This window comes from Trematomus bernacchii, unplaced genomic scaffold (assembly GCF_902827165.1).
Source record: "Trematomus bernacchii unplaced genomic scaffold, fTreBer1.1, whole genome shotgun sequence".
Lineage (NCBI taxonomy): Eukaryota > Metazoa > Chordata > Actinopteri > Perciformes > Nototheniidae > Trematomus > Trematomus bernacchii.
The window spans coordinates 31,413-58,426 of record NW_022987516.1 but is presented as its reverse complement, the minus strand read 5'-3'; the positions used below and the strand labels follow the sequence as shown (position 1 = coordinate 58,426).

At 41.0% G+C, this 27,014-nt stretch overlaps 1 protein-coding gene across 1 annotated transcript; it reads right to left on the bottom strand.

The window, feature by feature from the left end:
- Positions 1–11,070: 11,070 nt before the first annotated feature.
- LOC117471275 (solute carrier family 35 member D3) lies at positions 11,071–26,504 on the bottom strand. The gene is made up of 4 exons (XM_034116147.1): positions 25,562–26,504; positions 23,857–24,067; positions 19,058–19,215; positions 11,071–16,188 (listed from the first exon to the last, which is right to left on the bottom strand). The coding sequence occupies exons 1-4, from the start codon at positions 25,784–25,786 to the stop codon at positions 15,463–15,465; spliced, it is 1,320 nt and encodes a 439-aa protein (XP_033972038.1). The 5' UTR covers positions 25,787–26,504; the 3' UTR covers positions 11,071–15,462.
- Positions 26,505–27,014: the final 510 nt, after the last annotated feature.

The window sequence follows — 27,014 nt, the reverse complement described above, 5'->3', positions numbered from 1 at the left end:
TACTTTAAAGAGTCCTCTCCTGCTGATGTTCAGGTGTATATCAGTATGTAGTGTCTCTACTTTAAAGAGTCCTCTCCTGCTGATGTTCAGGTGTATATCAGTATGTAGTGTCTCTACTTTAAAGAGTCCTCTCCTGCTGATGTTCAGGTGTATATCAGTATGTAGTGTCTCTACTTTAAAGAGTCCTCTCCTGCTGATGTTCAGGTGTATATCAGTATGTAGTTGTCTCTACTTTAAAGAGTCCTCTCCTGCTGATGTTCAGGTGTATATCAGTATGTAGTGTCTCTACTTTAAAGAGTCCTCTCCTGCTGATGTTCAGGTGTATATCAGTATGTAGTGTCTCTACTTAAAAGAGTCCTCTCCTGCTGATGTTCAGGTGTATATCAGTATGTAGTGTCTCTACTTTAAAGAGTCCTCTCCTGCTGATGTTCAGGTGTATATCAGTATGTATGTCTCTACTTTAAAGAGTCCTCTCCTGCTGATGTTCAGGTGTATATCAGTATGTAGTGTCTCTACTTTAAAGAGTCCTCTCCTGCTGATGTTCAGGTGTATATCAGTATGTAGTGGTCTCTACTTTAAAGAGTCCTCTCCTGCTGATGTTCAGGTGTATATCAGTATGTAGTGTCTCTACTTTAAAGAGTCCTCTCCTGCTGATGTTCAGGTGTATATCAGTATGTAGTGTCTCTACTGTCTCCATGCTTTAATATTAAAAAAGCTCTTTATTTCTCTCATACTGTCTGTGCTGCAGCACCTCTTTTCACCCTCTGTCTGAAACCAGAGCCCAGTCTGCTCTGATTGGTTAGCTGCTCGGCTCTGTTGTGATTGGTCAACCAGCTTAGAGATGTCCCGCCCCTTAGTGTGACGTACAGTATGTTGGAGCGCTAGCCAATAGGAGCACCATAGTGTGGTTACGGAAGTAAACAAAGGAGTCCAGTCAGTCATTCGGAATCATTTCGCTTTTCCATGAATCCATATACATTTAGTAATAACTGCTATTTTAAATATATCAAATGCTAAGTTGATGGTCTAAAATGAATTTATAAAAATATGTAGATTTCTAAACAATAAAAGAGTGCAAGGGTCAGAAGTGAAGTGATTGTACGAAAATAAAATACAGACCCCACAATCATCATGAGAAGCAGGAAAGAGAAATCAGATGAGAAAATGAAAGTATGGACTTATCTCCTGCAAGTTTTTCACTCGAAGGAAACTTTAATTAAGTCGAGGTGTTTTCAGTGAAATACGTGTAAAAAAAAAAGGCAAAAGGAGTGTTCAATAAAAAATGGAAACAGTTGAAAAGTACAAAGGATTTTTCTGGGTTTCAGATAAGAGAGAGGCGGAGAACAGCACAGATACGGGAGAGGAAGGTTTCTGAAGAGTTTCGACCTTGTGACAGAAGATAAGAGTCGACTTAATGAGACTGCGAGGGATCTGAGACCGTGTGATTAAAGTGTGAGAGGTTGGTTAAGGAATAATCTTGTCCTGAAGTTAAGTTCATCATGTTGAGGTTCATCCAAGAAATATCTGTAGCTTCAGGCAAACACTGGGAGATGAACAACTGAAAGGACATCTGGCACAAAAAAAGGACACTTTGTTTTGTTACAAGTTATAAAGCGTTTTCTTTGGTACAACCATCACAAGAATCCACTTAAAGATATTATATGTCAATTTTTATCTGTCGAGTTTGGGACACAACCCCAAAAACTATTTCTGCAAACCTTTTAGAAATACTGAGTTTATTGTAAACAAAAAATCTAATCTTATTATATTTTGTGCCAATTTTACAGTTTTATCAGAAGATAATCTGTTGGAATTATATATGAAAAAATGTGCATTTACTAAATGTATGATGATGTAATTAAACCTGGAGTGTTTTGAAGGGGAATAAACGTTTATATTATTATGGATTGTTTCACTATTTACTATAAGCTTTATTTGTAAAGCACCTTTCAGTCCAAAGTTCTTCACAGTAGACAATTGACATCTCATAAAATAGTCACAGAATATGTACACACACATAGAATACAGTTACCAGTAAAAAACATAGAAATAGACATCAAATGTGCATAGAAAAGATATAGAATGTAACATAGATTCAATCTACCATAATATAATAGTGCATTATTATATATATTTAAAAAGTCATACTGTAGTATGTCAAAAAATGTGAAAAATCTTAAAATAGTATATCGAATAATATGAAGTTATAGTATAGTATGTTGACAAATATGAAAAAAGGTTATTGTATAGCATGTCTAAAATACTAGCGGTCATAGTATTTTAGTATATTATCATCTGTCTTTGTTATGATCTTAGTTTTTGTTGTTATTGTTCCTGTTTTATTTTGAAATGCCTCGTCTCGTTTTACTTAAAGGTCCCATGTCATGCTTTTCCGGTTATGACCCGTCCCCTTGTGTTATGAAGGTGTTTCTGCATGTAAACGGTCTGCAGAGTCACAAACCCTCAAAGTGCACCCTGTAGGGAGTAAAACTCTAACACAGAGAAGACCTCCCCAAAACGCCTCGTTGGAGATTTCTCCTTTTCCATTGTTTACTTCCTGGGTACAGTGACGTGTGAACACCCAGAGGCCACACCCTCTGCCAGCCTTTCACGAAACAAAGCTTCCCAAACCTTTCAGGATTCATGCCGGATATGTACAGCGTAGGGCACTGAAGAACGATGCTGTTCATACTTTGTTTGGACCAGCGGGAGTTCGGGTACACAACCTGTAAGTATTCATTGTTGTTTGTGTATTTATGATGTTTAAAACAAACAAGGTATCTACCACGACTGTTTAAATGGGTAAACGTTTGTCGGGCTGCTAAGTTGGGATGGCAGAGAAATGCTCTCCGCAGACCCATGCTCACTGCAGACCCATTCTCTCTGCAGACCCATTCTCTCTCCAGACCCATGCTCACAGCGTTACAAACCTTTTTATTACTCAATATCAAGCCACACTTATTGTTTTTACTTCGGCTGTGAGTGTTTGTGTGCTCAGGATGAGTTTCGCTTGTTCTCGTTGTATCGCCGACACGGAAACCTGTCTGCTCCTCACAGCAGCTCTTCACGAGCAGCTGCACGTCGCGTGACCAATCAGAGCACACTGGGCTCACAGGGAGGGGGGGGGGAGGAGCTCCAACAAGCCGTGTAGGACAGAGAGTGAATACACAGACTATACAGAGATGCTGTATGAGAAACCAATGTGAGTTTGGAACATTGAACAATATACATCTATTCTAGTAGACCTCAACTATGGAACTATGATCAGTAGTAATGGCCATGACATGGGACCTTTAAACGGTCTTCTTGATTGCCCTAATTCTCTCCACCTGTGTGTGATCTCCTTGTGTTTTTACCTGCCCTCACCTGTGTTTTGTTAATGTAATGAGTCCCGGCAATATGCCTGTCCAGTGATCTTTGTCCTGTACTTGGTTTGTTTGTTAGCCTTTACCTGCTTCCTCTCTTTTACTGCGTTTGGATCGGCTGTGGCTAAATCCGTGACAGTCTTATAATTATTTTGTAAATGTCCCCTCTGTGGGACGAATAAAGGTATTTTGATTCTGATTCTGATTCTTTTTGAGCAGTTCTAAAGACAGAAATGTTGTTATGAACACCCAACACCGTATCCTTTAATGGTTGAATATAAACTGCACTTCAATTTCCACGAACAAATATAGAACACGTGTCTTCAGAAGAAGCAACGACCCTCTTTCTCTTTAGACTGTACATGTATGTCACATTCTTGTAAATAAACTCCTGAAAGCTCTTGATCATATTCAGGTAAACCAAAGGTCAACTTCTGCAGAAGGTGCAGCTGCAGCTCATTTGAAGAAGAAATATTCAGATACATGGAGGGGGTTTAATCCTCAAATCCGCAAGTATTGGAGCAGATGTTTGAAAATGTAAAGCCTGCCTATCAGCGGGAAACATGCGAGACGCCTGCCAACATGCAGGAGGCAAGTTTCTCGTGTGCCGCTGATTAAACTAAGCTGAGCTGCAGTTTCTTTTTGCACTGTCATGAGCCTGAAACATGTGTGGTGTGAGAAATGACACTGACAGACAGAAAGAGAAAAAAGAGATGTTAATGTAATACCTGCTGACCTTTCTTTAAGCCACGCGAGCATCAAAGACTCTCTGCTGTTGGATTCCTGCATTTACAAACTATATTCCTGAAAACAACCAGCTTTACATACAGCACTCAGAAGTACGTTTATTATGAAACCTTTCTTCAACCAGGTGGTCCCATTGAGATCATCGATCTATTTTTAAGGGAGACCTGTCCAACATGGCAGCAAGTAAGGTTACAACATGAACATGAAACAACAGATAACACAAAAGGGACATCGCATTTACATGTACATGTACACACCTAGAGACATTGACAAGTACCAACAGTAGCAAGTGTCATTGCACCTATCCGAGCTTTGAAAACAGGCAGTGGAACCAATTTGCTCATTTTCAAATCTTTTTGAAGACTGTTCAAAGTAAGAGGACATAAAAGCTTTCTTACCTAAGTCAGTCCTTGGCACATGTAACAAAGCCACATCATGTGATCTCAGGCAATAGCTACCTGCAACTCTCTGTGTGATCAGAGAGCAGATGCAAGATGGGAGTTTACCCAACATGGCTTTATAAAGTGGAAATATTAGGACACTTTATCAGCCCGTTAAATTGTCGTTATCAGTGGTTATCAGCATTGTAATTGTTGTATAAGGTGTCTGATACACCTATTGACACGTTTGCTCAATGTCATAAATATAAAAATGGGATGACCTCTTGATCAATTTTCCACCGCTCATCCGGAGTCGGGTCGCGGGGGACATGTTTTATTGTCTAAATGATAGATTATACGGGTTTAATGTTGGTTTGCAAATTCAATTTGTTAAAATGTTTGCATTTCTGACAAAAAGTTTTTTTTAAAGTTATACTAATTCGACAAAAGGTTAAATAAAAATGCTATAAAATTGTGATGTGGAAAAACGCATCTCACTTCATAAAAGCAAAAATAATTTTCTTTAGAAATAACTTTGATGATCCTCCAACATTTGGCAATAAAGAGGAAGTAAAGGTCAGTGGTTCGTGAAATAACATCTTTGGTTTGTTTTCATTCAGTTTCAAGTGTTTTCAATAAAGGGCTGTTGTGATTTGTTTTTGCTCTAGTGCTTCCAAAATGGGTAAACTGCTCCCACCAAAAGGCCAGAAGGTCCAACATTATAAAAGGGTTGCAGTTGCATTATTACAGTTACTTTAGGTTTTCAATCAGGAGAGACGGTGTTGATGAAAGAATACATATTTATTGCCAGGAATACACAAATGAATGTGATGGAGTTTTGGCGATTAGTTTGTGCAGGAGTATCATTCGGGAGGGGAGAACCGATCCGATGAAACCCCCCGGAGTCTAGACCCTGGTGGTGGTGAATGGATAGTTGGGGTCGGTCTGAAGGGGAGGGGCTTAGCTTGACCCTGGTGGTGGTGAAGGGATAGTTGGGGTCGGTCTGAAGGGGAGGGGCTTAGCTTGACCCTGGTGGTGGTGAATGGATAGTTGGGTCGGTCTGAAGGGGAGGGGCTTAGCTTGACCCTGGTGGTGGTGAATGGATAGTTGGGGTCGGTCTGAAGGGGGAGGGGCTTAGCTTGACCCTGGTGGTGGTGAATGGATAGTTGGGGTCGGTCTGAAGGGGGAGGGGCTTAGCTTGACCCTGGTGGTGGTGAATGGATAGTTAGGGTCGGGTCCGAAGGGAGGGGCTTAGCTTGACCCTGTGGTGGTGAATGGATAGTTGGGGTTCGGTCTAAAGGGGAGGGGCTTAGCTTGACCCTGGTGGTGGTGAATGGATAGTTGGGGTCGGTCTGAAGGGGGAGGGGGCTTAGCTTGACCCTGGTGGTGGTGATGGATAGTTAGGGTCGGTCCGAAGGGGAGGGGCTTAGCTTGAACCCTGGTGGTGGTGAATGGATAGTTGGGTTCGGTCTGAAGGGGAGTGGCTTAGCTTGACCCTGGTGGTGGTGAATGGATAGTTGGGTTCGGTCTAAAGGGGAGGGGCTTAGCTTGACCCTGGTGGGTGGTGAATGGATAGTTGGGTTCGGTCTAAAGGGGAGGGGCTTAGCTTGACCCTGGTGGTGGTGAATGGATAGTTGGGGTCGGTCTGAAGGGGAGGGGCTTAGCTTGACCCTGGTGGTGGTGAATGGATAGTTAGGGTCGGTCCGAAGGGGAGGGGCTTAGCTTGACCCTGGTGGTGGTGAATGGATAGTTGGGGTTGGTCTGAAGGGGAGGGGCTTAGCTTGACCCTGGATTCAGAGGGACAGGAGGTGAGAAGGGGTGGAGGAGGGTTGCGTCGAGTCACCTGAAATGACAGCTGTCAGAGGGGAGAGCAGATTTAAAAGGTTTAGCGGAGCGCTATGATAGGCTTGAGAGAATAGAGCGAAGTGATTGGTTAAGCTGGGGAGTGACGCCCCCGATCACTTATTGAGAGGAGAGAGAGTAGTAACATGGAAATAGTAAATTAATGGGTAAAGACGGTCTTCCTGGTTGAACTTGCGCTGACTCCATTAGGCGCCAAAACTAGGTAAAAAGATCTAGGAAAATTATAATTGTTTGGGTTTGAAGAGATATTCCTACGTTTGTGCAATGCCTTGTTTTGTTTTATGTGCCGCTGCAACGCAAACATTTCCCAACTTGGGATCAATAAAGTAACGTCCCAAAATGTTCCTCACTTTACCGTTTGTGTTGAATCCCAGCTCTTCATTCTGCTTCATCTTTCAGAGCATTTTTCTGAGCTCTCCATTAATCTCTCTTTCCTCCTGCGAGTTACCGTACGGCAGCTCGATGTTTGACGTGGACGTCTCGTCGGAGAGATTAACTCACACTCACCTCTGTCAAAATGATGCCTGACAGCTCACACACTTCTGAGGAAATGCATATCACAGGGGAAGCAGTGTCTGTGTGTAAAGTGTGCTTCAAACATATTTGCTTTTATAAGGTTTACAGCTTGATTTAAATCCACTGGTTTAGAGTTTACAGCCAAACAACTAATCCCAAAGTGAGTGTGAAATCCTCTTCCATGGTTCAGGTTTCTCTTGGTTCGCGTCCGCGCTTCCTTCCTGTGTTTCTGATCCGCGGCTGTGTCAGTATTGATGCAGGGTGTGATGGTGTTGGCTCTATTGAGCTCTTCACAGCTCGCTGCACATTCACTGCAGTGTGTGTGGGACTGATGGAGTCTCTCTGCGGCTGCAATGACCCACAGGGAACACACATTGTATGGATGGAGATACACCAGATATATGAGGAAGCCCAGGAGCACTCTGACACCACGGCTGTTTTTTCTTTCAGATTGTTTGAGATGATGATGATGATGATGATGATGATGATTTGATCGGACGGTTGACCGCGGATGTAATTTCAGCCTGTCAGACCTTCAGTGCAATCTCAGTCCTGATGTCTTCCACTTTAGTAATTCAGACACTTTTAGCTGTGTCCTCTTTTCAGGAGCCGTCTCCTTCAAAGTCCACATTTACGGACTGGACGCGTCGTTCCGAGTTGAAGATGGTGGTGAAATGTAAACCTTTACATTGCATAATATCCTTTTTTTGCCCACGCTCTCATCATTTGTCTGTACCCTCCATCAAATAGATGTTTGTATTGATGTAACAACATATTACGTTAAGTTTAGACATGACTTGGTTAGCTTTACGGAGGTCCAAACCAAACATGGAGTCGTTTTAAGAGCCGTATCCTTAGAGACATTTTACAAACAAACATAATCTTTTCTAAATCCAAACTACAATGTTTTACGCCTAAAAAAACCAGTTTTGATGCCTAAACATAGCCACACAAATGCAAGATAAGATAAATAAGCTTATCCTTTATTAGTCCCACATAAGGGAACCAGTCCAGCTAGTCCTTTATTAGTCACAAGAACACAACTATAACAACAAATACAAAAAAAACATATCCAATAATCCATACGATCCATGAACTTCTACCCAAACTAAATTCAAACATGTTCCAATGTCTTTTACTCATTTTGATACAGAATCAATACAATTAAATAATATTGTTCAACTATTCTCTTTGTTTGTTTTCCAGAGTGTTAACGATAAAGCTGCTAACGGTGTGGAGTCACTCGGTGTGAAAACTGCAGCCGGAGAGAAATACCTGCTGATGCTCCTGAACTCAACGCTCTGACGCTCCAATCAATACTTCACTGCAATGCAAGAGTCCTGCACACACACACACGCACACGCACGCACGCACGCACGCACGCACACACACACGCACGCACGCACGACACACACACACACACACACACACACACCCACACACACACACACACACACCACACACACCACACACACACACACACACACACACAGACACACACACACACACACACACACACCACACACACACACACACACACACACACACACAACACAGCACACACACACACACACACACACACACACACACACACATCACACACATTTTTTTATGTTTCAATTGAAACAGATGGTTTAAACAATGAACTAAACAAATGAATATAAATGAGAATTAGGGATGAATGTGAAAGGGTTGCAGTGATTTAGTTTTTACTACTATTTCTCAAAAGCAAATGTAATCCCTTGTTTGTTTGTATTTGATTTGATGTGAGTTTTTGTTGCATGGTGTCTCTTTATAATATCAGAGCTTCTGCTGAAGTGTTTGTTCTGTTTTCTCTTTAGTTTGTCTACAAGTATTCTTCTTTACGGATGTGCAGCTAAAACAAACCCCTGCGAGTCGCTTTGCATTAATCTCACCATTATTCTTCTTCTTCAAAACAAACAGTGCTGAAGGTCTTCCTCCTGTTGCAGTGTGACGGCGGACATTAAGTGACACATTTCCCTGCTTCGTGTGAGAGAGATGTTTAGCTTCCAGCTCTCTGAAAACTCACGGCGTCTGAACATTGAATTGTTTCCTTTAAAAGACCTGAATACAAATATCTTTTGCGATGTAACTTCGTCACATAAAAGAGCTAAAGTGTGCTTCAAATGTATTTGCTTTTATAAGGTATACAACTTGATTTCAAACCACTGGTTTACAGTTTACAGCCCAAAAACTAATCCCAAAGTGAGTGTGAAAGCTTCTTCTGCGGGCGTCCTAAATAGATGCTGTCTGAATCCGAGCCAGTTTCAATTCACTCTCCCTGAAGAGATAAAAGCAGGGTGTGAAACATGTCCTCCCTGCACTGCACCTGCTTTCTCTCCAACTGTGTGTGTGTGTGTGTGTGTGTGTGTGTGTGTGTGTGTGTGTGTGTGTGTGTGTGTGTGTGTGTGTGTGTGTGTGTGTGTGAAGGACAGTTTTCGGATGGCTTTTCCAGCAGTAAAGTGCTGAGTGTGCCCCTTAGACAATTATCTCCTTATACCTCACTTGTCTCCCATCTTCCTCCTCCTACTCTTCCTCCTCCTACTCTTCCTCCTACAGCACCAGGGTTGAAGTCAGATGGTGTTTTCCTCTTCTTCTTCTTCTCAGCAAAAGTTCCTTATGGAGCGAAATGTGATGGTGCAACGGCCCAAAACACTTCCATTAGTAAGCTTGAGCTTCAGAAAGGATGCAGATATAAAAACCCAAATGTTCCTGTACTCATGAAGAAACATCTCCAGCAACTTGACAACACGTGCAGCTTTTAGAGAACATTCAGCACCTTGAGGAGACATGTGTTTACTAGAAGCTGCAGAAACCAAACGCTGAAGAAGCTCAGAACACAACTGAGACCAGGAGACACTAAAGAGTGACGCACACAGCTGGAGACCAGGGGACACTAAAGAGTGACGCACACAGCTGGAGACCAGGGGACACTAAAGAGTGACGCACACAACTGAGACCAGGGGACACTAAAGAGTGACGCACACAGCTGGGAGACCAGGGGACACTAAAGAGTGACGCACACAGCTGGGAGACCAGGGGACACTAAAGAGTGACGCACACAACTGAGACTAGGGGACACTAAAGAGTGACGCACACAGCTGAGACCAGGGGACACTAAAGAGTGACGCACACAACTGAGACCAGGGGACACTAAAGAGTGACGCACACAGCTGGAGACCAGGGGACACTAAGAGAGTGACGCACGACAAAACTGAGACCAGGGGACCACTAAAGAGTGACGCACCACAGCTGGGAGACCAGGGGACACTAAAGAGTGACGCACACAGCTGGGAGACCAGGGGACACCTAAGAGTGACGCACACAACTGAGACCAGGTGACACTAAAGAGTGACGCACACAGCTGAGACCAGGGGACCACTAAAGAGTGACGCACACAAACTGAGACCAGGGGACAACTAAAGAGTGACGCACACAGCTGGAGACCAGGGGACACTAAAGAGTGACGCACACAACTGAGACCAGGGGACACTAAAGAGTGACGCACACAGCTGGGAGACCAGGGGACACTAAAGAGTGACGCACACAGCTGGGAGACCAGGGGACACTAAAGAGTGACGCACACAACTGAGACCAGGGGACACTAAAGAGTGACGCACACAGCTGGAGACCGTTGTGTTTAAACCTCATAGTCGCCACATTTTTTGTAGACGGTGAAAAATACTCTGGAAATAGATGCACAATAACCAACAACATCATAATGTGTTCATGTTTTTTAAGCAAAGATTTTGATAATGTAAGACACCAAAGAGTAGCAATATAATCTTTGTTTTAAGCAAACAGCATCTGTTGATTTAAACAAAGATGAAAACAAAATAAATCGTGTTTTCTTTCCCTGGAGGAAGATAATGATTTCTGCCACGATGATAAAACAATACAGCTTCATAGAGCATGAAGAAGCCCTCACACACACACACACACACACACACACACACACACACACACACACACACACACACACACACACACACACACACAACACACACACACACACACACCACACACACACACACCACACACACACACACACACACACACACACCTTCATCATCTAATCATTTAAAGTGAATCGTTATGTCTGTATTCGTCCATCATCACCGTGATAACGCCTCTGTAAACACGGCTTCCCCGCACAAACAACAACACAACAATAAACATCCCACTGAGAGATTTCTTTATATAAAAAAAAACAATTGACTTCGCACTTAACATGCAAATTGAACAGCAGATGGTCCTTTCACTTCACCAGACACTTTTTTTTTTTCGTCTCAGGAACAATACAGACTCAAAACACGGGCAATAACTTTACGTGCAAATAAATAAATAAAAACAGAAATAAAAATAAACAACCTGGGAATTATTGTTTCTTAGCTTGTTTTTCTTCTCCAAGTCATTCAAAACACCCTGGGGGAATAATGTGTATATCCTCCATCCACTGCTTCTGTGTGTGTGTGTGTGTGTTTGTATTCATACATTTATGAGGACCAATGCCAGTTTTTAGACCCACTAAGTGAGGACATCTTCAAGTCACTTCTTTTAAATGCTTTTGAAGGTTTAAGACATGCAATAATCAATGAAGTTGAAGTAAGGATTGGGTAAGAAACAATAAAATCAGATGTAACAGTTAATCCTTGTGTTACATGTATTCTGTTAGCCCAAAATGTCACCTCTACTCTTGGTTTTTGCATAAAGTTTATAAAGCGTCACGATTTGAGATCCAAATCAGCCTTAAGAAGTTAACTGCACATAGGCATGCATTAGCCTTTAGGATTAAAACACCAATCCAACCGTGATAGAAAAATGCACGTTATAAATGAAAACTTTTTGTAAACATTTCATAGTTTTCTCTTTCCTTCATTTTGTTGACATGCCCCATATTTCGCTCGAAAAAGCCAGATGTCTTTGAGTCAATCTTGAGTTTTCTTTATCTTTATCCCTAAGCCAAAGCTCATGAAAACAGTACTTGTAAACATTCTACAAAATAAAGTTAAATAAAGAAGAGGCAGGGTGAAAAGTTTGAGGCACATAAACACTCACAAAACATAATTAATGGAAGTTGAGAATAAGTCACGTTGTCTGTTCCTGGATGAAACAGAGCCATAATGAACTGATTACTTGACATCTTTAGAGATAAGGTGAGGAAGAGAAATGTCACCATGTTGGACACAAAAGGAAAACATTGCAATATTACAACTTAACAAAAATTATGTTAAACTTCCATCACTCAGATATTAATCATTTGTCTACACGGCCTGGAAACATTTAAAAAAATGAGCATGTACTGTAACGAAGGCTGCAATTTGGACAAACTAAAACTAACAATTTTTGTAGAAACAGAGAAAACATTAACTATTTTCCACGAACAACCAGAGCCATCTCTTTCTGCTTCTTCCACAAAGTGTCTTTACAACAGGCTGCTTATGCTGATTGTGCCCATCTTGAGAATTGATAACTACTTTCCAAATAAAGTCATTGCTGTGCGCTGCGTTCCCAACTAAAATGACTAAATTATGTGCAGCACATTTTATAGAGCTCAGATTATTTTGACAGATGGAGAAGCAGATTTATTGCCAGAAAAACTGACAATAACACTAACTAAATGAATTCTGCATTTTACTGGAATTATTTTTTCTGCACACAGAATCCTGAAAGAACTACCCAATTAAATTAATTATATAAATTATGGGGTAAATATAAATTGTATTTAACCCTATTATTCACAGATTATATGAAACCGTATGCATGTCTTTAGACAAATTACAGATTTGTGAATGCTAAACCGACCCACTGTGCACTTAGAAAAAGAGAGTTTATGGTATTAATTAATTTAAATATAATTAGAATTTCTTAATTGGGAGAGTTCACTCAATTATCTCAATGTTCTCCATAACTGGTTCTCGTCAAATAACAATTATTAGGATGTTGTTTAAGTGTAAAATTAGGCTAAATTATTTAGAAAGATTGAAATATATCTGGCTTTAATGTACTTGTATTTCTCGAGAAAGGTGGGTCCACAATATGCAAAATAAATGGATAAATAAATGCAGGGAACTTGAGAAAGCTGAAGTTAAAAAACTTGGTCTGAATATGATTTGATTTAGTTTTATGTCTATTTCAACTTGTGTCAACATCCATGCAGTTTCAGCACATTTTAGATTTGGATGTTAGGGGGAAAATAAACATTTCAAATACATTCATTTACTTTTTTTAAAACCTGGACATACAGAAAAAACACATCAACAGTTCATCGTGCTGGTACTCAAAACACACACCTGCAACACCAACCAATCACGTCATGCTTCAACAACTTCACGTATCTTTTAAGTAAACCGTTGATCGTCCAAAACAACAGATAAAGCAGCTGCACACACCCTGTCTGCTGCAGCTCGGGGGGACATCAGATCTTTTGTACCGTTAAATGAAGTTTGGGGAGTGTGAGAAGAAAAATCAATATCGATCAATATCACCGCTTGACAGCTTTTTCTCCACACGCAATTGAAGACGCCCGGTAGCTTTTTTCTGTGTGGACAGAGATAACGTTTGAAGAGGAAGAGATAAATCTTTCTGGTTTAGAGTTAAATACAGATATCTTGAGATTTAAGGGAAGATACAGAATGAAAACCTCAGTTGTTGTTTCCCTGAATGTGTGTTAGGAGAAAGGCAGAGTAGTGCTTTACACAGAGGCTTTTAAATGCCTGACATCTTTACTAAATGTAGCAACATCCGGCTCAACTGTCTTACATGTTTTACATTAGCTTAGAAACAGATTTAAACTGTCTTCCCACTGGACACAGTCTGTTTCATGTAGAACTTAATTTTGTATTAATTGTGGTGGAAATCTCCGGCTTTTTGGGTAAATGTAATCCAATTCTTAAGGTTTTCCTGAAAGTTTTGAAATAATAAACCCTAACCCTTAATGCCATTGATTGGCTAACCCTGATATTCTTACCCTCATCCTAACCAATCCCACTACTCACGCCTAAAACTCAACCAATCCAACCAAGGAAGGCAACAAGTATTAACCAATCAGAGGCAGCATAGGACGGGTCATCTTTTGCTGTTATTCTACGTAATAGTTAGTCATTTATGCTTCTGTTTTGTGAAGGGAAAGTGAGTGCTTAAAGAACATGGCAATTTGTTTTTTGTTCAAATGAAACACTTTTGGGACCGTTGCCATTTCGGAAAAATTAGCAAAGAGTTTCAATAGAAATGTACAGACGTTGTTTCTCTTAGTTCCTTCATTTCAAATTAGGTTGACAAAACATATCCATACCAACAGATGGCAATACTTTATTTAACCTTATCTGATTTAAACCTGGCGCTACCCACACTTTGCATATTTGATGATCGTCTCAGTCCGATCCGTGCATCTTATTATCGATTTAAACCTTAATTGTGTTTCTTCAAATTGGCGGCATTACTCTTTTGATTCCGGCACAAGACAACAAAGCAAGGACACATTTCTGATGTATAAATGTAACCTGCTTCTCTGAGGTGATTCGTGTTTAGTTACAGCTTTTTTTATTTTGCGTACCGCTTAAACTGTGTCGTAGTCGTGACGTCGACACTCAAAGGGTTTATTCCACAATTAATCAATATTGGAAAAACATTGTCTTTGCAGTTAATGAATCTAATCTGTGTTGGTTTCTGTTGCTGTTGTTTTTTTATTTTAATTGGACAGAAACTTGCTAAATGTTTAACCCTGCTTCCAGTCTTTATGCTAAGCTAACGTGATAAGAAGTGTGTATGTTTAGTAATGGCAAAGTGTTAGGACAGAAACAGAAAAGCTCAAATACCTTTCTAACGTAAAAGCAGAACCTTACATTGAAGCCCAATACCTTATTTTACACTTCTACTCCATTTCCCTGCTTGTGTTAAAGCAGCCACTAACTTATTAAAGCAGAAACATGAATGGTAAACCAACTCTAAACAGGTGTGACAGAAGACCTGCAGGGTTACATCTCATTTTCAGACTCAAACACCCATAGCCATTAGCATTGTTTCTGACCAGCGCATGCTTTTACAGGTGCATTCAAGATGCATCCTCAAATCAAGCAGAAACCAGATTTCCCCCAGGTGTTTAAAAAAACATTAACTCTCAGGCGTCTGCTGCTGTTGGTTTGCTGTTCCCTGATTGGATGTTTTTGCACTTTTACTACAAGACCTGCTTCTTTTTTTTGGATAGCAGGCTAATCCGAGGAGACGCAAATCATGCTACACGGCGGTTAGCCTCGTCCCCGCCGAATTTATCTCTGACAGGCAGCTTCTCACAAAACTCTTCATCCACTTTTCTCCACCAGGAACCTCTGTTTTACTTCTCGTTATAAACACAAAAAATGACTCTCTGTTTTGCCTGTTCTTTGCACTCAAAGCCTTGTGTGATGAAATTGAACTTTTAGCACAAAAAGCTCCTCGAGGTGTCGCAGCAAACATGTTTTCAACGAGCATTTGTTCAGCGCTGCTAATGAAGTACGTTCCCGGTGGACATAGAGTCTCTTTTTCCCTCTAATTCTTAATTTCTAGAGTCTGTCCAGGTCTCTTTTCTGGCCCTACGGACTCTGCTGCTCCATGTTGTCGATTAAAGGTTCTTTCTTCATGAACTGGAGATGTCTGATGGACCTCCAAACCCCCAAATAGCTGTCACTGACCGACGGACCAGGGTTCGGGGCGGCGTTTTCCTTGTGAAGATGCTCTCGTTGCATCTCTAGCATTTCTGTTTCTGTCATAACATGGGGATTTGCCTCTGTTTCTCCGTTTCCTGTCCACGCATCTCCGTTAGCCACACCGTCCTGAACTACCTCCGTCTTCCCGTCACCAATCAACACCCCATCGACCTCCGTTTGTCCCGGATTAGATCCAGAATCCCCGTTTAGAGCCGGTTTCTCTTGGTGAGGCTCGCCAGGAAGCGCTCCGTCTTTCCCAGCTTCCTCCAGATCTTCGTACAAACTCATCTTCTTCGTCTCAAAGTATTTGACCACGCAGTAAGTGATGGAGCCGACGGTGTTGACCGCCACGCCGCCGATGAACAGGCGAGATGGCGCCACGTCGGTGAACGCCAGCATTCCCACCGTGATGGTGGCGATGCTCTTGACGACGCCGACGAAGCTGGTGGTGACGGCGGAGTTGATGTACGTGCAGTGAAGCGTCGTGAAGTTCATGAGACAGCCGATGAAGACGCAGCAGAAGAAGATGACGGTGATGTGGGGGTCCTTCCAGCCCTCGTACGACCACATGTTGACGGTGTCCAGGGAGATGAGGGAGCACACCAGCAGCACCTGAAGGGACAAAGAGAGAGGGCAAAAGTACACACATCAAAAAAGATCTTTAAAAATACTCTGGTAGAAGTAGAAGTACTGACTAAACTTCTTTACTCAAGTCAAAGTAAAGAGGGCTTTGAAATGTACTTCAGTAAAAAGTACCCATAACTAGCAGCTGTTTTAAAGAGTACCTGACCTCCCTTTATATTAATAGAACAATAATGTCATTGTTATCTAATGAATGTTTCCATGCTGAACAACGGCAACATGACAACGTTTTCATTGGTCCCTCTTCTTTAGAGAAGACCAGGAAATGATGGATACACGGATCGTGTTCAAATCAATAGGCACGCAATGACTCTAAATAATAATGATCACGCCACCAGACACACATTCAGACTAAAGGAACCAGCCTGTTTGGGAAATGTGAGAAGTAGAAAGTACAGGTATTTGTGTTCAACATGTAAGAAGTAGAAAGTACAGGTATTTGAGTTCAACATGTGAGAAGTAGAAAGTACAGGTATTTGTGTTCAACATGTAAGAAGTAGAAAGTACAGGTATTTGGGTTCAACATGTAAGAAGTAGAAAGTACAGGTATTTGAGTTCAACATGTAAGAAGTAGAAAGTACAGGTATTTGTGTTCAACATGTAAGAAGTAGAAAGTACAGGTATTTGGGTTCAACATGTAAGAAGTAGAAAGTACAGGTATTTGGGTTCAACATGTAAGAAGTAGAAAGTACAGGTATTTGAGTTCAACATGTAAGAAGTAGAAAGTACAGGTATTTGTGTTCAACATGTAAGAAGTAGAAAGTACAGGTATTTGGGTGTCAACATGTAAGAAGTAGAAAGTACAGGTATTGAGTTCAACATGTAAGAAGTAGAAAGTACAGGTATTTGTGTTCAACATGTAAGAAGTAGAAAGTACAGGTATTTGGGTTCAACATGTAAGAAGTAGAAAGTACAGGTATTTGGGTTCAACATGTGAGAAGTAGAAAGTACAGGTATTTGAGTTCAACATGTAAGAAGTAGAAAGTACAGGTATTTGGGTTCAAAATGTAAGAAGTAGAAAGTACAGGTATTTGAGTTCTACATGTAAGAAGTAGAAAGTACAGGTATTAGTGTTCAAAATGTAAGAAGTAGAAAGTACAGGTATTTGAGTTCAACATGTAAGAAGTAGAAAGTACAGGTATTTGGGTTCAAAATGTAAGAAGTAGAAAGTACAGGTATTTGGGTTCAAAATGTAAGAAGTAGAAAGTACAGGTATTTGGGTTCAACATGTAAGAAGTAGAAAGTACAGGTATTTGGGTTCAACATGTAAGAAGTAGAAAGTACAGGTATTTGGGTTCAACATGTAAGAAGTAGAAAGTACAGGTATTTGTGTTCAAAATGTAAGAAGTAGAAAGTACAGGTATTTGAGTTCAACATGTGAGAAGTAGAAAGTACAGGTATTTGAGTTCAACATGTAAGAAGTAGAAAGTACAGGTATTTGTGTTCAACATGTAAGAAGTCAAAGTAAAAAGTGGTAAGAGAAACTAAGATGATGGAGCACACCAGCAGCACCTGAAGAGACAAAGTGTCATTCTGTTCTCTCTGTGTCTGGACTTCCTTCCTGTGTTTTCCCTTCTGTGTATTTCATCTTGTCTTCCCTTGTGTTCCCTGTTCGGTCGTCGTCGTTTTCCGTGAGGTTTTGTCCTGATGTCCTGTCTACATTTCCCTGGTCTGCCCTCCTGTGTGTTTCTGGGTTGTTTGTTACTCTCCTTTCTTCCTCTTTGCCTGCTCCTGCCATTTTTTTTAATATTTAAACCAGCTTTTAATTTAATAAAATTCCCCACACCTGCCTCCACTATCTGGTGGAATTTGATGTATATATACATAATAATCATCCGGGAGAAATGGATTTACATTTACTGAATACAATGAGTTATATTGACTCAGATTTGAGCACCTATGATTACAATAAGACTTTATTGTCAGAAAATGTCAGATCGAGTCTGACATGTTTCTTGCATCACAGCAGCTCAATGATCAACATCACGATCCCTCAAGACCCTCTAAAGTCGGTTAGGGATTGAACTCATTCATTCATTTGAGGATTGACTGGTTTACAAAGGAGAGCTTCAGTCTGACTTTACTAAATCATGGGACTCTGTACCTCTGATTGGATGGCAGTTTTGACTTTAAAGCACTTGGTAAATATAGAGACTGTCATTTGAGATTTGTTATTTTGGTTTGGTTGTAGTGTTAGGAAAATGCACGTTTAAAAGTTGACTAATAGGTTAGATAAGAATTCTAGTTTTTGGAAGTAAACAACAACAACAACAGCTAATATCAAAGTCACACACTCCAAGTGTATAATGTCATGCTACTTCTACAGATATCTTTGCATGAGATATTAATACTGTAAGGACATTTAAAGCCATTATCGGTTGGATTTTTGTCGTTAGGGTTTTAACAATTTGAGGATTGACTGAACAAAGAAGAGCTTCAGTCTGACTTCATAGAATCATGGGACCCTGTACCTCTGATTGGATGGCAGTTTTGACTTTAAGGCACTAGAGACCAATGGCTTTAAGTCTATCCAATTATATAAGATGTCACTTTATCAATGCTTTCTTGTGTTTATGCCTAGCTCAGAGGTCAAGGTTCAAGGTTCGAGGTTAATTTATTTGCACATTTGAAGACACAGAGGCAATTCAAAGTGCTTTACATAGGCCTTTAACACATTATAATAATAAATATATATACAAAACACACACACAAAAACAAAAACAGCCAGTTCATAAAAGCGATGAAATACTGGCTGCAGCTCGAAGTGCAATGATAAGGCTAAAGGTTAAAGGATCTCAGGATAGGCTGCTGTAAAGAGAAAGGTGTTTAGGTTCCTTACCGGCGAGGCCATGATGGCGATGGAGTACTGAGCCGTTAGCGGACCGTACTCAGAGTCCAGACTCGTTTTCTGGATCACAACCAGGTACAAGGCGTGGATGATGACCGCCAAAACACCGGTGACGTAACCAAAGGGGTCGCCGGTGAGATCGCCCGCACCTGGACAGGAAACCAGGAGAAGATTGGAAAAAAAGTTTGTAAAAAACTGTTGGGAAAATCCTGAACGTACTCTTCCAACATGAGAGCAACGTGATAACAAAGGTATCCCAACTGTAGCTGTGAACATGACAGGATGTATGATTACCTAGAAGAGCATCAGGACTGTTTGAGGCATATGATAGCTATGTGATTAACATGATGATTCAGCCTCTATGGAGATAGACATATGACAAGCATGCTCATTTCTGACGTGGAGCTAATCTGAAGTAAACATTGAATACTGCTTTCTATTCCTCCATCTTGTGACTGTGTAACTCCCTCTCTTGGATATCAGCATGTGAAGGACACTGTTCAGGAACTAGTTGATGCTCTGTATGTGATGACTACTTCCATTCTGGAGAGGATCACAAATACATGGATCCTGAGATTGAAGCTCAAGCCGGGGACCAGTGAGAGTTTTCCAACAAAAACATAAATCAGAATCAGGTTTATCACCGGGTAGTTTGACACGTACGAGGAATTTGACTTGGTGTTGTGGTGCCTACATAAAAGTAAAACAAAAAAACAGATAGAGAACTATTTTAACATTAAAAAATAATAAAAATATAGTAAAATAAAATATAGCAGTATTTACATGAATGGAATAATAATCCTTTGATGTAAATGTATATTTGGATCAGATCTGTGGTCCTTTTAAGACGAATCATTTGAACATTGTGAATGTGATTTATAATTTTGTAATTAAATCCAAGCATTGATTTTTGAGGAACTGCAAATCTCCACAGAAATCAAAGGCAGTAAATGTTCATGTTCAGTCGCGTTTTATGGGGATTTCTGATGGAAATGCTGCACAGAAATCAATCAGAATCAATCATTTTAATGACTTCCAACACATGACAAATACATCATCCAACGAGGATAGAACGATGTGATCAGCTTCAAATTCTTCTCAACAAATCCCATAAAAAGACTCAAACAGTGAATCTCCAAGAAAGTATTGTGAGTTTTTCAAATAGTTTGAATATTTTGTGAAAAAAAAAAAGTATTTGGAAAAATCCTGTAATTGTATTATGAGAATATATCTGAAAAACTTTGAGGGTGAAAAAGTCATAATATTGGGGGAAATAAAGTAAACAATAATCTAATAATTCAAGAAAAAACGTTGTAATAATGCAATAAAATAATCTTTTAATATTTTTCAGAGAAAGAAAGTTGATATTGTTAGGGAATAATTTGCTTAGGTATTCAACCTTCGACCCAGTTCATCGTTTTCTCTCTCACTGTCTCTTTTCCCACGGCATAGGTCTACGGCCTGGGGTATTGCTGCTATCTCCCTTAAGGGGGAGGAGCTTGGGTATTGCTGCTATCTCTCTTAAGGGGGAGGAGCTTGGGTAGTGCTGCTATCTCTCTTAAGGGGGAGGAGCTTGGGTATTGCTGCTATCTCTCTTAAGGGGGAGGAGCTTGGGTAGTGCTGCTATCTCTCTTAAGGGGGAGGAGCTTGGGTAGTGCTGCTATCTCTCTTAAGGGGGAGGAGCTTGGGTAGTGCTGCTATCTCTCTTAAGGGGGAGGAGCTTGGGTATTGCTGCTATCTCTCTTAAGGGGGAGGAGCTTGGGTATTGCTGCTATCTCTCTTAAGGGGAGGAGCTTGGGTATTGCTGCTATCTCTCTTCAGGGGGAGGAGCTTGGGTATTGCTGCTATCTCTCTTAAGGGGGAGGAGCTTGGGTATTGCTGCTATCTCTCTTAAGGGGGAGGAGCTTGGGTATTGCTGCTATCTCTCTTCAGGGGGAGGAGCTTGGGTATTGCTGCTATCTCTCTTAAGGGGGAGGAGCTTGGGTAGTGCTGCTATCTCTCTTAAGGGGGAGGAGCTTGGGTATTGCTGCTATCTCCCTTAAGGAGGGGCAGCTTGGGTATTGCTGCTATCTCTCTTAAGGGGGAGGAGCTTGGGTATTGCTGCTATCTCTCTTAAGGGGGAGGAGCTTGGGTATTGCTGCTATCTCTCTTAAGGGGGAGGAGCTTGGGTATTGCTGCTATCTCTCTTAAGGGGGAGGAGCTTGGGTATCACTGCTATCTCTCTTAAAGGGGAGCAGCTTGCGCGCATTGTTGTTGCCAGTCTATGACAGAGCACAAGCCGCCATGAGGTAGTTCCCTGGCGCACATTCTTTCCTATGGACGACAGCTCTAGTTAGATTCAGGGTCCATATTTGTTTCGTCTCGCTGATAAAGAATGTTGATTATTACACTCTAGTTAAAACCTCGAGCTACAGAAGAGTTCTTTAGAATCGGTTTGGCAACCGCCGTGTCAACTCGTGACACACCACCTGTCTCGTCAATTCTCCGGCCATAACCCCAAATAAACCGTCAGTGTTTGCCATCAAAGCTCCAGCTCTCCTCGTGTCTCTCTGAGTCCTGACTCCAATTGATTCAGGAGTTTCACTCACAGATATATTTTAAGAAAAACCCTCTAAATATAGAGGCTGTAAATTGAGACAAATGTGTTATTTGTGTTTTTAATTTTAGCTTTCGAAATAAAATGTATTTGGTTGTAGAGTTAGGAACATGCACGTTGACCAATAGGTTAGATAAGAATTCTAGTTTTTGGAAGTAAAGAACAACAACAGCTAAAGTCACACACTATAAATAATGTCATGATACTTCTACAGAAATCTTTGCATGAGGAATTTTAAAGTCATTATCTCGCTAAGAAACACTTTTTTCCTCGCTTTCTGAAAAATGTCCCACATTTATCCACTTTTTCGGCTACAAATGCAAAATGAGATGAACTCCTGAAATGAATCCACGAAAGAAGGAATCAGTCCATTAGTTTGATATTCTGCACATTTCACACTTCATGTCTCAGCCCCCCTGCATTGATTCAGGAAATGAATTAGCCGTGTGTTTTTGTTTATTACTCCGAGATCATTAACAGTAATGGAACGGAGATAATTTACAGCCGGGGAACGAGATGAAATGATCTTTAGAGGACAGGAAGTAAAAGGTTAAACAGCTGCTGTAGGAGTGATCTGAATTAAGAGGAGTGGGACTATAGGGAATCATAAATATGTTCGGCATGCTATGATGTGTTTGCGGTTGTTTTAAACATTGGGCTGTAAACATTATCTGAAGTGTTGTCCTGTTATTTATCGTCGTTCTTTATTTATCTTGTGTTCGTTTTGTTGTTTTAGTCTAATGAGTATTATCAACTTGTTTATTTTCTACTTTTGAATGCTGTTTCATTTCTTTTTTGAGATGTTTAAATGTTAGAATTGTTCATTTCTACTTTTTCAATTTCTACTTATGTGAATTGCCTCTTGTTTGTATGCTGCTTAACCCCCTGAAACCCACATAGGACATTTCCGTTTTTGTATATTTCTGTGTTTTGCCTTATAAATGGTCATTTCTTTACAGTATAATCAAGTGTTACACATCCCAGAAATCAGCACAACCTCAGTGAATGATATATGTGTGTCCGATTCAGAAGCGTGACTCTTACACTCTTTACGTCACAAACAAAGATGGTGGATGAGACCTATAAAACATACAGAAAACGATAAGCAATGCGCCAGAATCAAGGTGAGACTATCCGCATCTTTTAAAACTCTACGCACATTCGTTTCACCGAAATACGTAAACGCCTCTCAATGAAAAACTTAATAGAGTTGTTTATTGCCGTTTCTTTAGTTTAAGAGGAAACACACGGCATGTCTCTGACTCAAACAGCTGAGAAGTTATGACGCTTTGAACACCACGTGATATTTGGGATCGTATACGGCCCCGTGGGTCTCAGAGGATTAACACAAATGTTCACAATTTGGGATCAATAAAGTACATCTTATCCTATTACCGTTATTTCACTTTATTTTTGGATTTTACTTTTCGGTGATGGGAATGCATCTGTCCTTTATCTGCAACATTAGGCTTATTGTATTTGTTGTTGTTGTCATGTATACAGTTGACTTCTCCTGCATTAGCTGCACATTGGTCTTATAAATGAAATGATCTGCTGTATTTAATTGTTTTTAAAATGTAGATGTATTGTTTTATGTCTTATTTGTATTGATGTTGGATTGTTGGAGGAGCCAGGGACTTGTGCATCTGATAATAAAGCTTTGAACGTTTAAATCAGGGTTGTCCAAACTACGGCCCGGGGGCCATTTTGAATCGGCCCTCAGCAAATTCAAAAAGTAAAATGGAGTATGGCCAACAAATGAAACTTCTTCTTGTCTTATATTGTACTTCTTAAATATAGAAGCCCACTTTTCAAACAAATTCAGTCAATTCAAGTTGAAAACATTTTCTATCAAATCTAGGTTGATAAGAAAAAAGCCCAATAACTCATTTTCATAACACGCTTGAAATAAACCCTTCCTATCTCCTCTTATTATCATCAATCTGAAGCTTCTGTTTTAAGGAATGAGCTGCTAACAAAATAAATGAAACCCTCTGGAGAGCTGGGATGGAGGCTGTTGTTTTTCTTAAAGCATATTCAAGTATTAAGCATCATTACCTACATTTGATTAATTGTGCTAACTTATGAGGCGATAAACCTCTAGTGAGCGGCCCAGCCCTTCGTATATTTTTCTGTATGTGTCTCCGGCCTGTATCTGGAGCTATAAGAAAGGTTGTTGTTGTGTGTGTTTTACCGGCCAGAGCAGCGCCCCCTGTGGTGATGATGACGGCGATCGCCACGCCGATGGACGGGATGCCGTTCCTCAGCACGCAGACGCCGATGCTGAGCGTGAAGAGCGGCAGGCAGCGCTTAAACACCACGTACATCGGGAGGCTGAGGCCGCGCAGAGACCACAGAGTCAGGGTGGACTGCAGCGTGGACAGGATACACACCGGGCCAAACTCCTGCACACACACACACACACACACACACACGTTTAAATCATTACATTACATCACATTTAGGGGACACTTTTATCCAAAAAGTCAATTTTGAGAAAAAAGTAAAATATTTGAGAAAAAAGTAAAACATTTGAGAAAAAAGTACAAATTCTGAGAAAAAGTAAATGTTGAGAAAAAAGTCAAAAAACTGAAAAAAGTCAATTCTGAGAAAAAAGTTCTTAGATTCTGAGCACACACACACACACGTCAGTATCATTACATTACATTTCATTTAGCGGACACTTTTATCCAAAGCGACGAACAATAACTGATATCTAAATTCACAGAAAAAGTGAATTTTGAGAAAAAGGTCAAATTTCTGAGAAAAAAGTCAAAATTCTCAGAAAATGTAAATTCTGAAAAAAGTCGATTTTGAGAAAAAAGTCAAAATACTGAAAAAATAATGCAATTTTGACAAAAAGATTGCGAGAAATAAGTAAATTCTGAGAAAAAAATGTATTCTGAGAAAAAAGTTAAAATTATGGGTAAAATGTCCAAATTGTTCAGAAAAAAGTAAATTCTGAAAGTCCAGAGTGAAATATCTGAACCAATAGCAGCCTGTAATCTGGTGTTCACTTTGGAGATCACCTGATCTATTTTCAGGCACCAGCAGCAGTTTCCACGACACAAATATCCTCTGAGTGATTGTGGTCAGAATAGCCTTTTTAAACCCAAGTATACATATTGTTACTTTTTCTAAACACAACCTGTCCAAAACCAATACATGGGCAGTGTTGACGGTTTCAGTTTATATCAAACATTAAAGTAGGGGGCGCTGTCGCGGCACAAACTATAATACAGTTTCTCCTTTTTAACTACATTGTCCACTATATTGTTACAACCATGAAGAGGATAGTGAACTCATTTATAAAGATATTTAAATATCAATTCATCGTTGCATTGCTTTCCTGTTTTCTACATGATTTCTGTTCCGTTCTGTTTTTAATGTGCATTTCACATGATGTTATAAACAGTCCTCAGTGGATCTGTCCGTCAGTCAATCATCCACTGGAGGAGTCAGTCAATCATTACCAAAGACGATGATAAGGTCACTTTTATCAGTGTTTCCGTTAACACATGTTGATGGTGAGGAATATTCTCTCGCTCTCTGTGTTCAGGAACATAAAGGGAAACCCAAAAGAATTAAAGTATTTTAACAATTAAAACGATTGATTTGATTTTTGCACATCCAATAAGCTAAATGATTTTGTAATGAATCGACGCTCGGCTACTTTTGCATGTTTAGTACTTTTAACTAATTCAACTATGATAAGTAAATTATAATAAGTCTTTAGTTTAGGTAGATTGTAATTCCTCATAAAGATTGCAGCTGGTACAAAGTGAACTACAAACACCCCTGGAAGTGTCTGGGAATCACCAAGTATCATGTGTTTGACCGTATTGTATGCTTGTACCCTAACCCTGACTAACTTAACTTAAGTTTGTATTTGTATTTACCTTGGAGAGCTGCACGCTGAACGGCGGCACGTTGACCTTCCCCAAACGGCGCAGGAGCTCCAGAGTGAGCGCGGCCGTGGAGCTGGTGAGCAGCTGGATGAGCGTCAGGTAGTTGAAGTGGTAGTTACTGATGAGGAACTTCAGCAGGATGTTCAGGGATCCGGAGAACACGCCGTGCGCAACGGCCACTCCGATGCCCAGGTAGCGGCTCTTCATCACATCCATGACGAGAGGCTGAAAACGCGGCTTCACAGAGAGTCATTCAGGGGGGGAGAGGAAGAGGGCGAGGGGGAGGAGGAGAGGAAATACTGTGGGTGAAGAGAGCGATCAGGGAGAAGATTTGGAGGTTTGGAGGCTTTTACGCACGGCTGTATGGAGAGGAGAGGATTGATAAGAGGCTGAAAACGCGGATTCAGAGGGACTCATTCAGCGGGGAGAAGAGGGAGAGAGGAAATCCTGTGGGTGACGAGGGAGGGCTTTGTCCCGGTGATCAGGGCGAAAGTTTGGAGGTTTGGAAGCTTTTACGCACGGCTGTACGGAGAGGAGAGGAAGGACGAGAGGCTGAACACGCGTATTCAGAGAGAGTCTTTCAGGGAGAGGAAGAGATGAAGGTGCCTCCCACAGCCCGGGGGGGAGAGAGGGAGAGACCCGGGGATCAGGGGGGAGGTTTGGAGGTTTTTACGCACGGCTGCGACGCGCTGCTGGAGAGAAGCTGAAACCGCGTCAATCTGCACTTTCAGGAAAGAAATAATCAAAGTGAGATGTGAAGGATCAGCTGACTCTCCAGTCTTCAGTTTAAAAGTGCAGTTTGGCTCCTTTTTCAGCTTCAAATCCTCTGTGTGTGAGCAGTTCCCACTCTGACTTCATGCAGACTCTGCATTTCTGTTAAAAAAACTAAACAAAATGCTCCAGAAACTGATAAAAGGAGGAAGAGGAAGGAAGTGCTTCCTGCAGCAGCCGATGTGTTCAGGTACAGCAGAGGAGAGTCCGTCCTCTGAGAGCTGCCCGGGAAATATGACATTTTGCCGCAGCGCCTCTTGGCTGAGTACCTGAGAGAGAGAGAGAGAGAGAGAGAGAGAGAGAGAGAGAGAGAGAGAGAGAGAGAGAGAGAGAGAGACAGAGAAGTAGATAGACTAAAGAGGTCTATCTCTTGTCTGCTCTTTCTCCTCTCTCAGCTATCTCTCTCTTCTCTCTCTCTCTCGCTCTCTATCTCTCTCTCTATGAGAGAGAGAGAGGGAGAGCGAGGGAGAGGGGGAGCTAATAAAACCATCCAGAGAAACCAGCACTGATGCTTCTCCCTTAGACAAAACAGAGTAGAAACCCTTCTCATGAAGCCTCATTGAGATCCATTCATTCATTCATGCTGTAGTTTTTACAGAAAGATCCATTTACTGCAGTTCCATTCAGGACAGCAGGTCACTCTGTTGGCACAAACCGCTGTGTACGCTGATTA

Bases quoted from the DNA above. Each gene is read 5' to 3' on its own strand.
- LOC117471275 (XM_034116147.1), bottom strand. From the start codon at position 25,786: ATGGATGTGATGAAGAGCCGCTACCTGGGCATCGGAGTGGCCGTTGCG. The intron at 19,216-23,856 runs GTAAAACACACA...TTTCCTGTCCAG, and splicing joins AGGGGGCGCTGCTCTGGCCG to GTGCGGGCGATCTCACCGGC. The intron at 16,189-19,057 runs GTAAGGAACCTA...TTGTCCCTTCAG, and splicing joins TCGCCATCATGGCCTCGCCG to GTGCTGCTGGTGTGCTCCCT.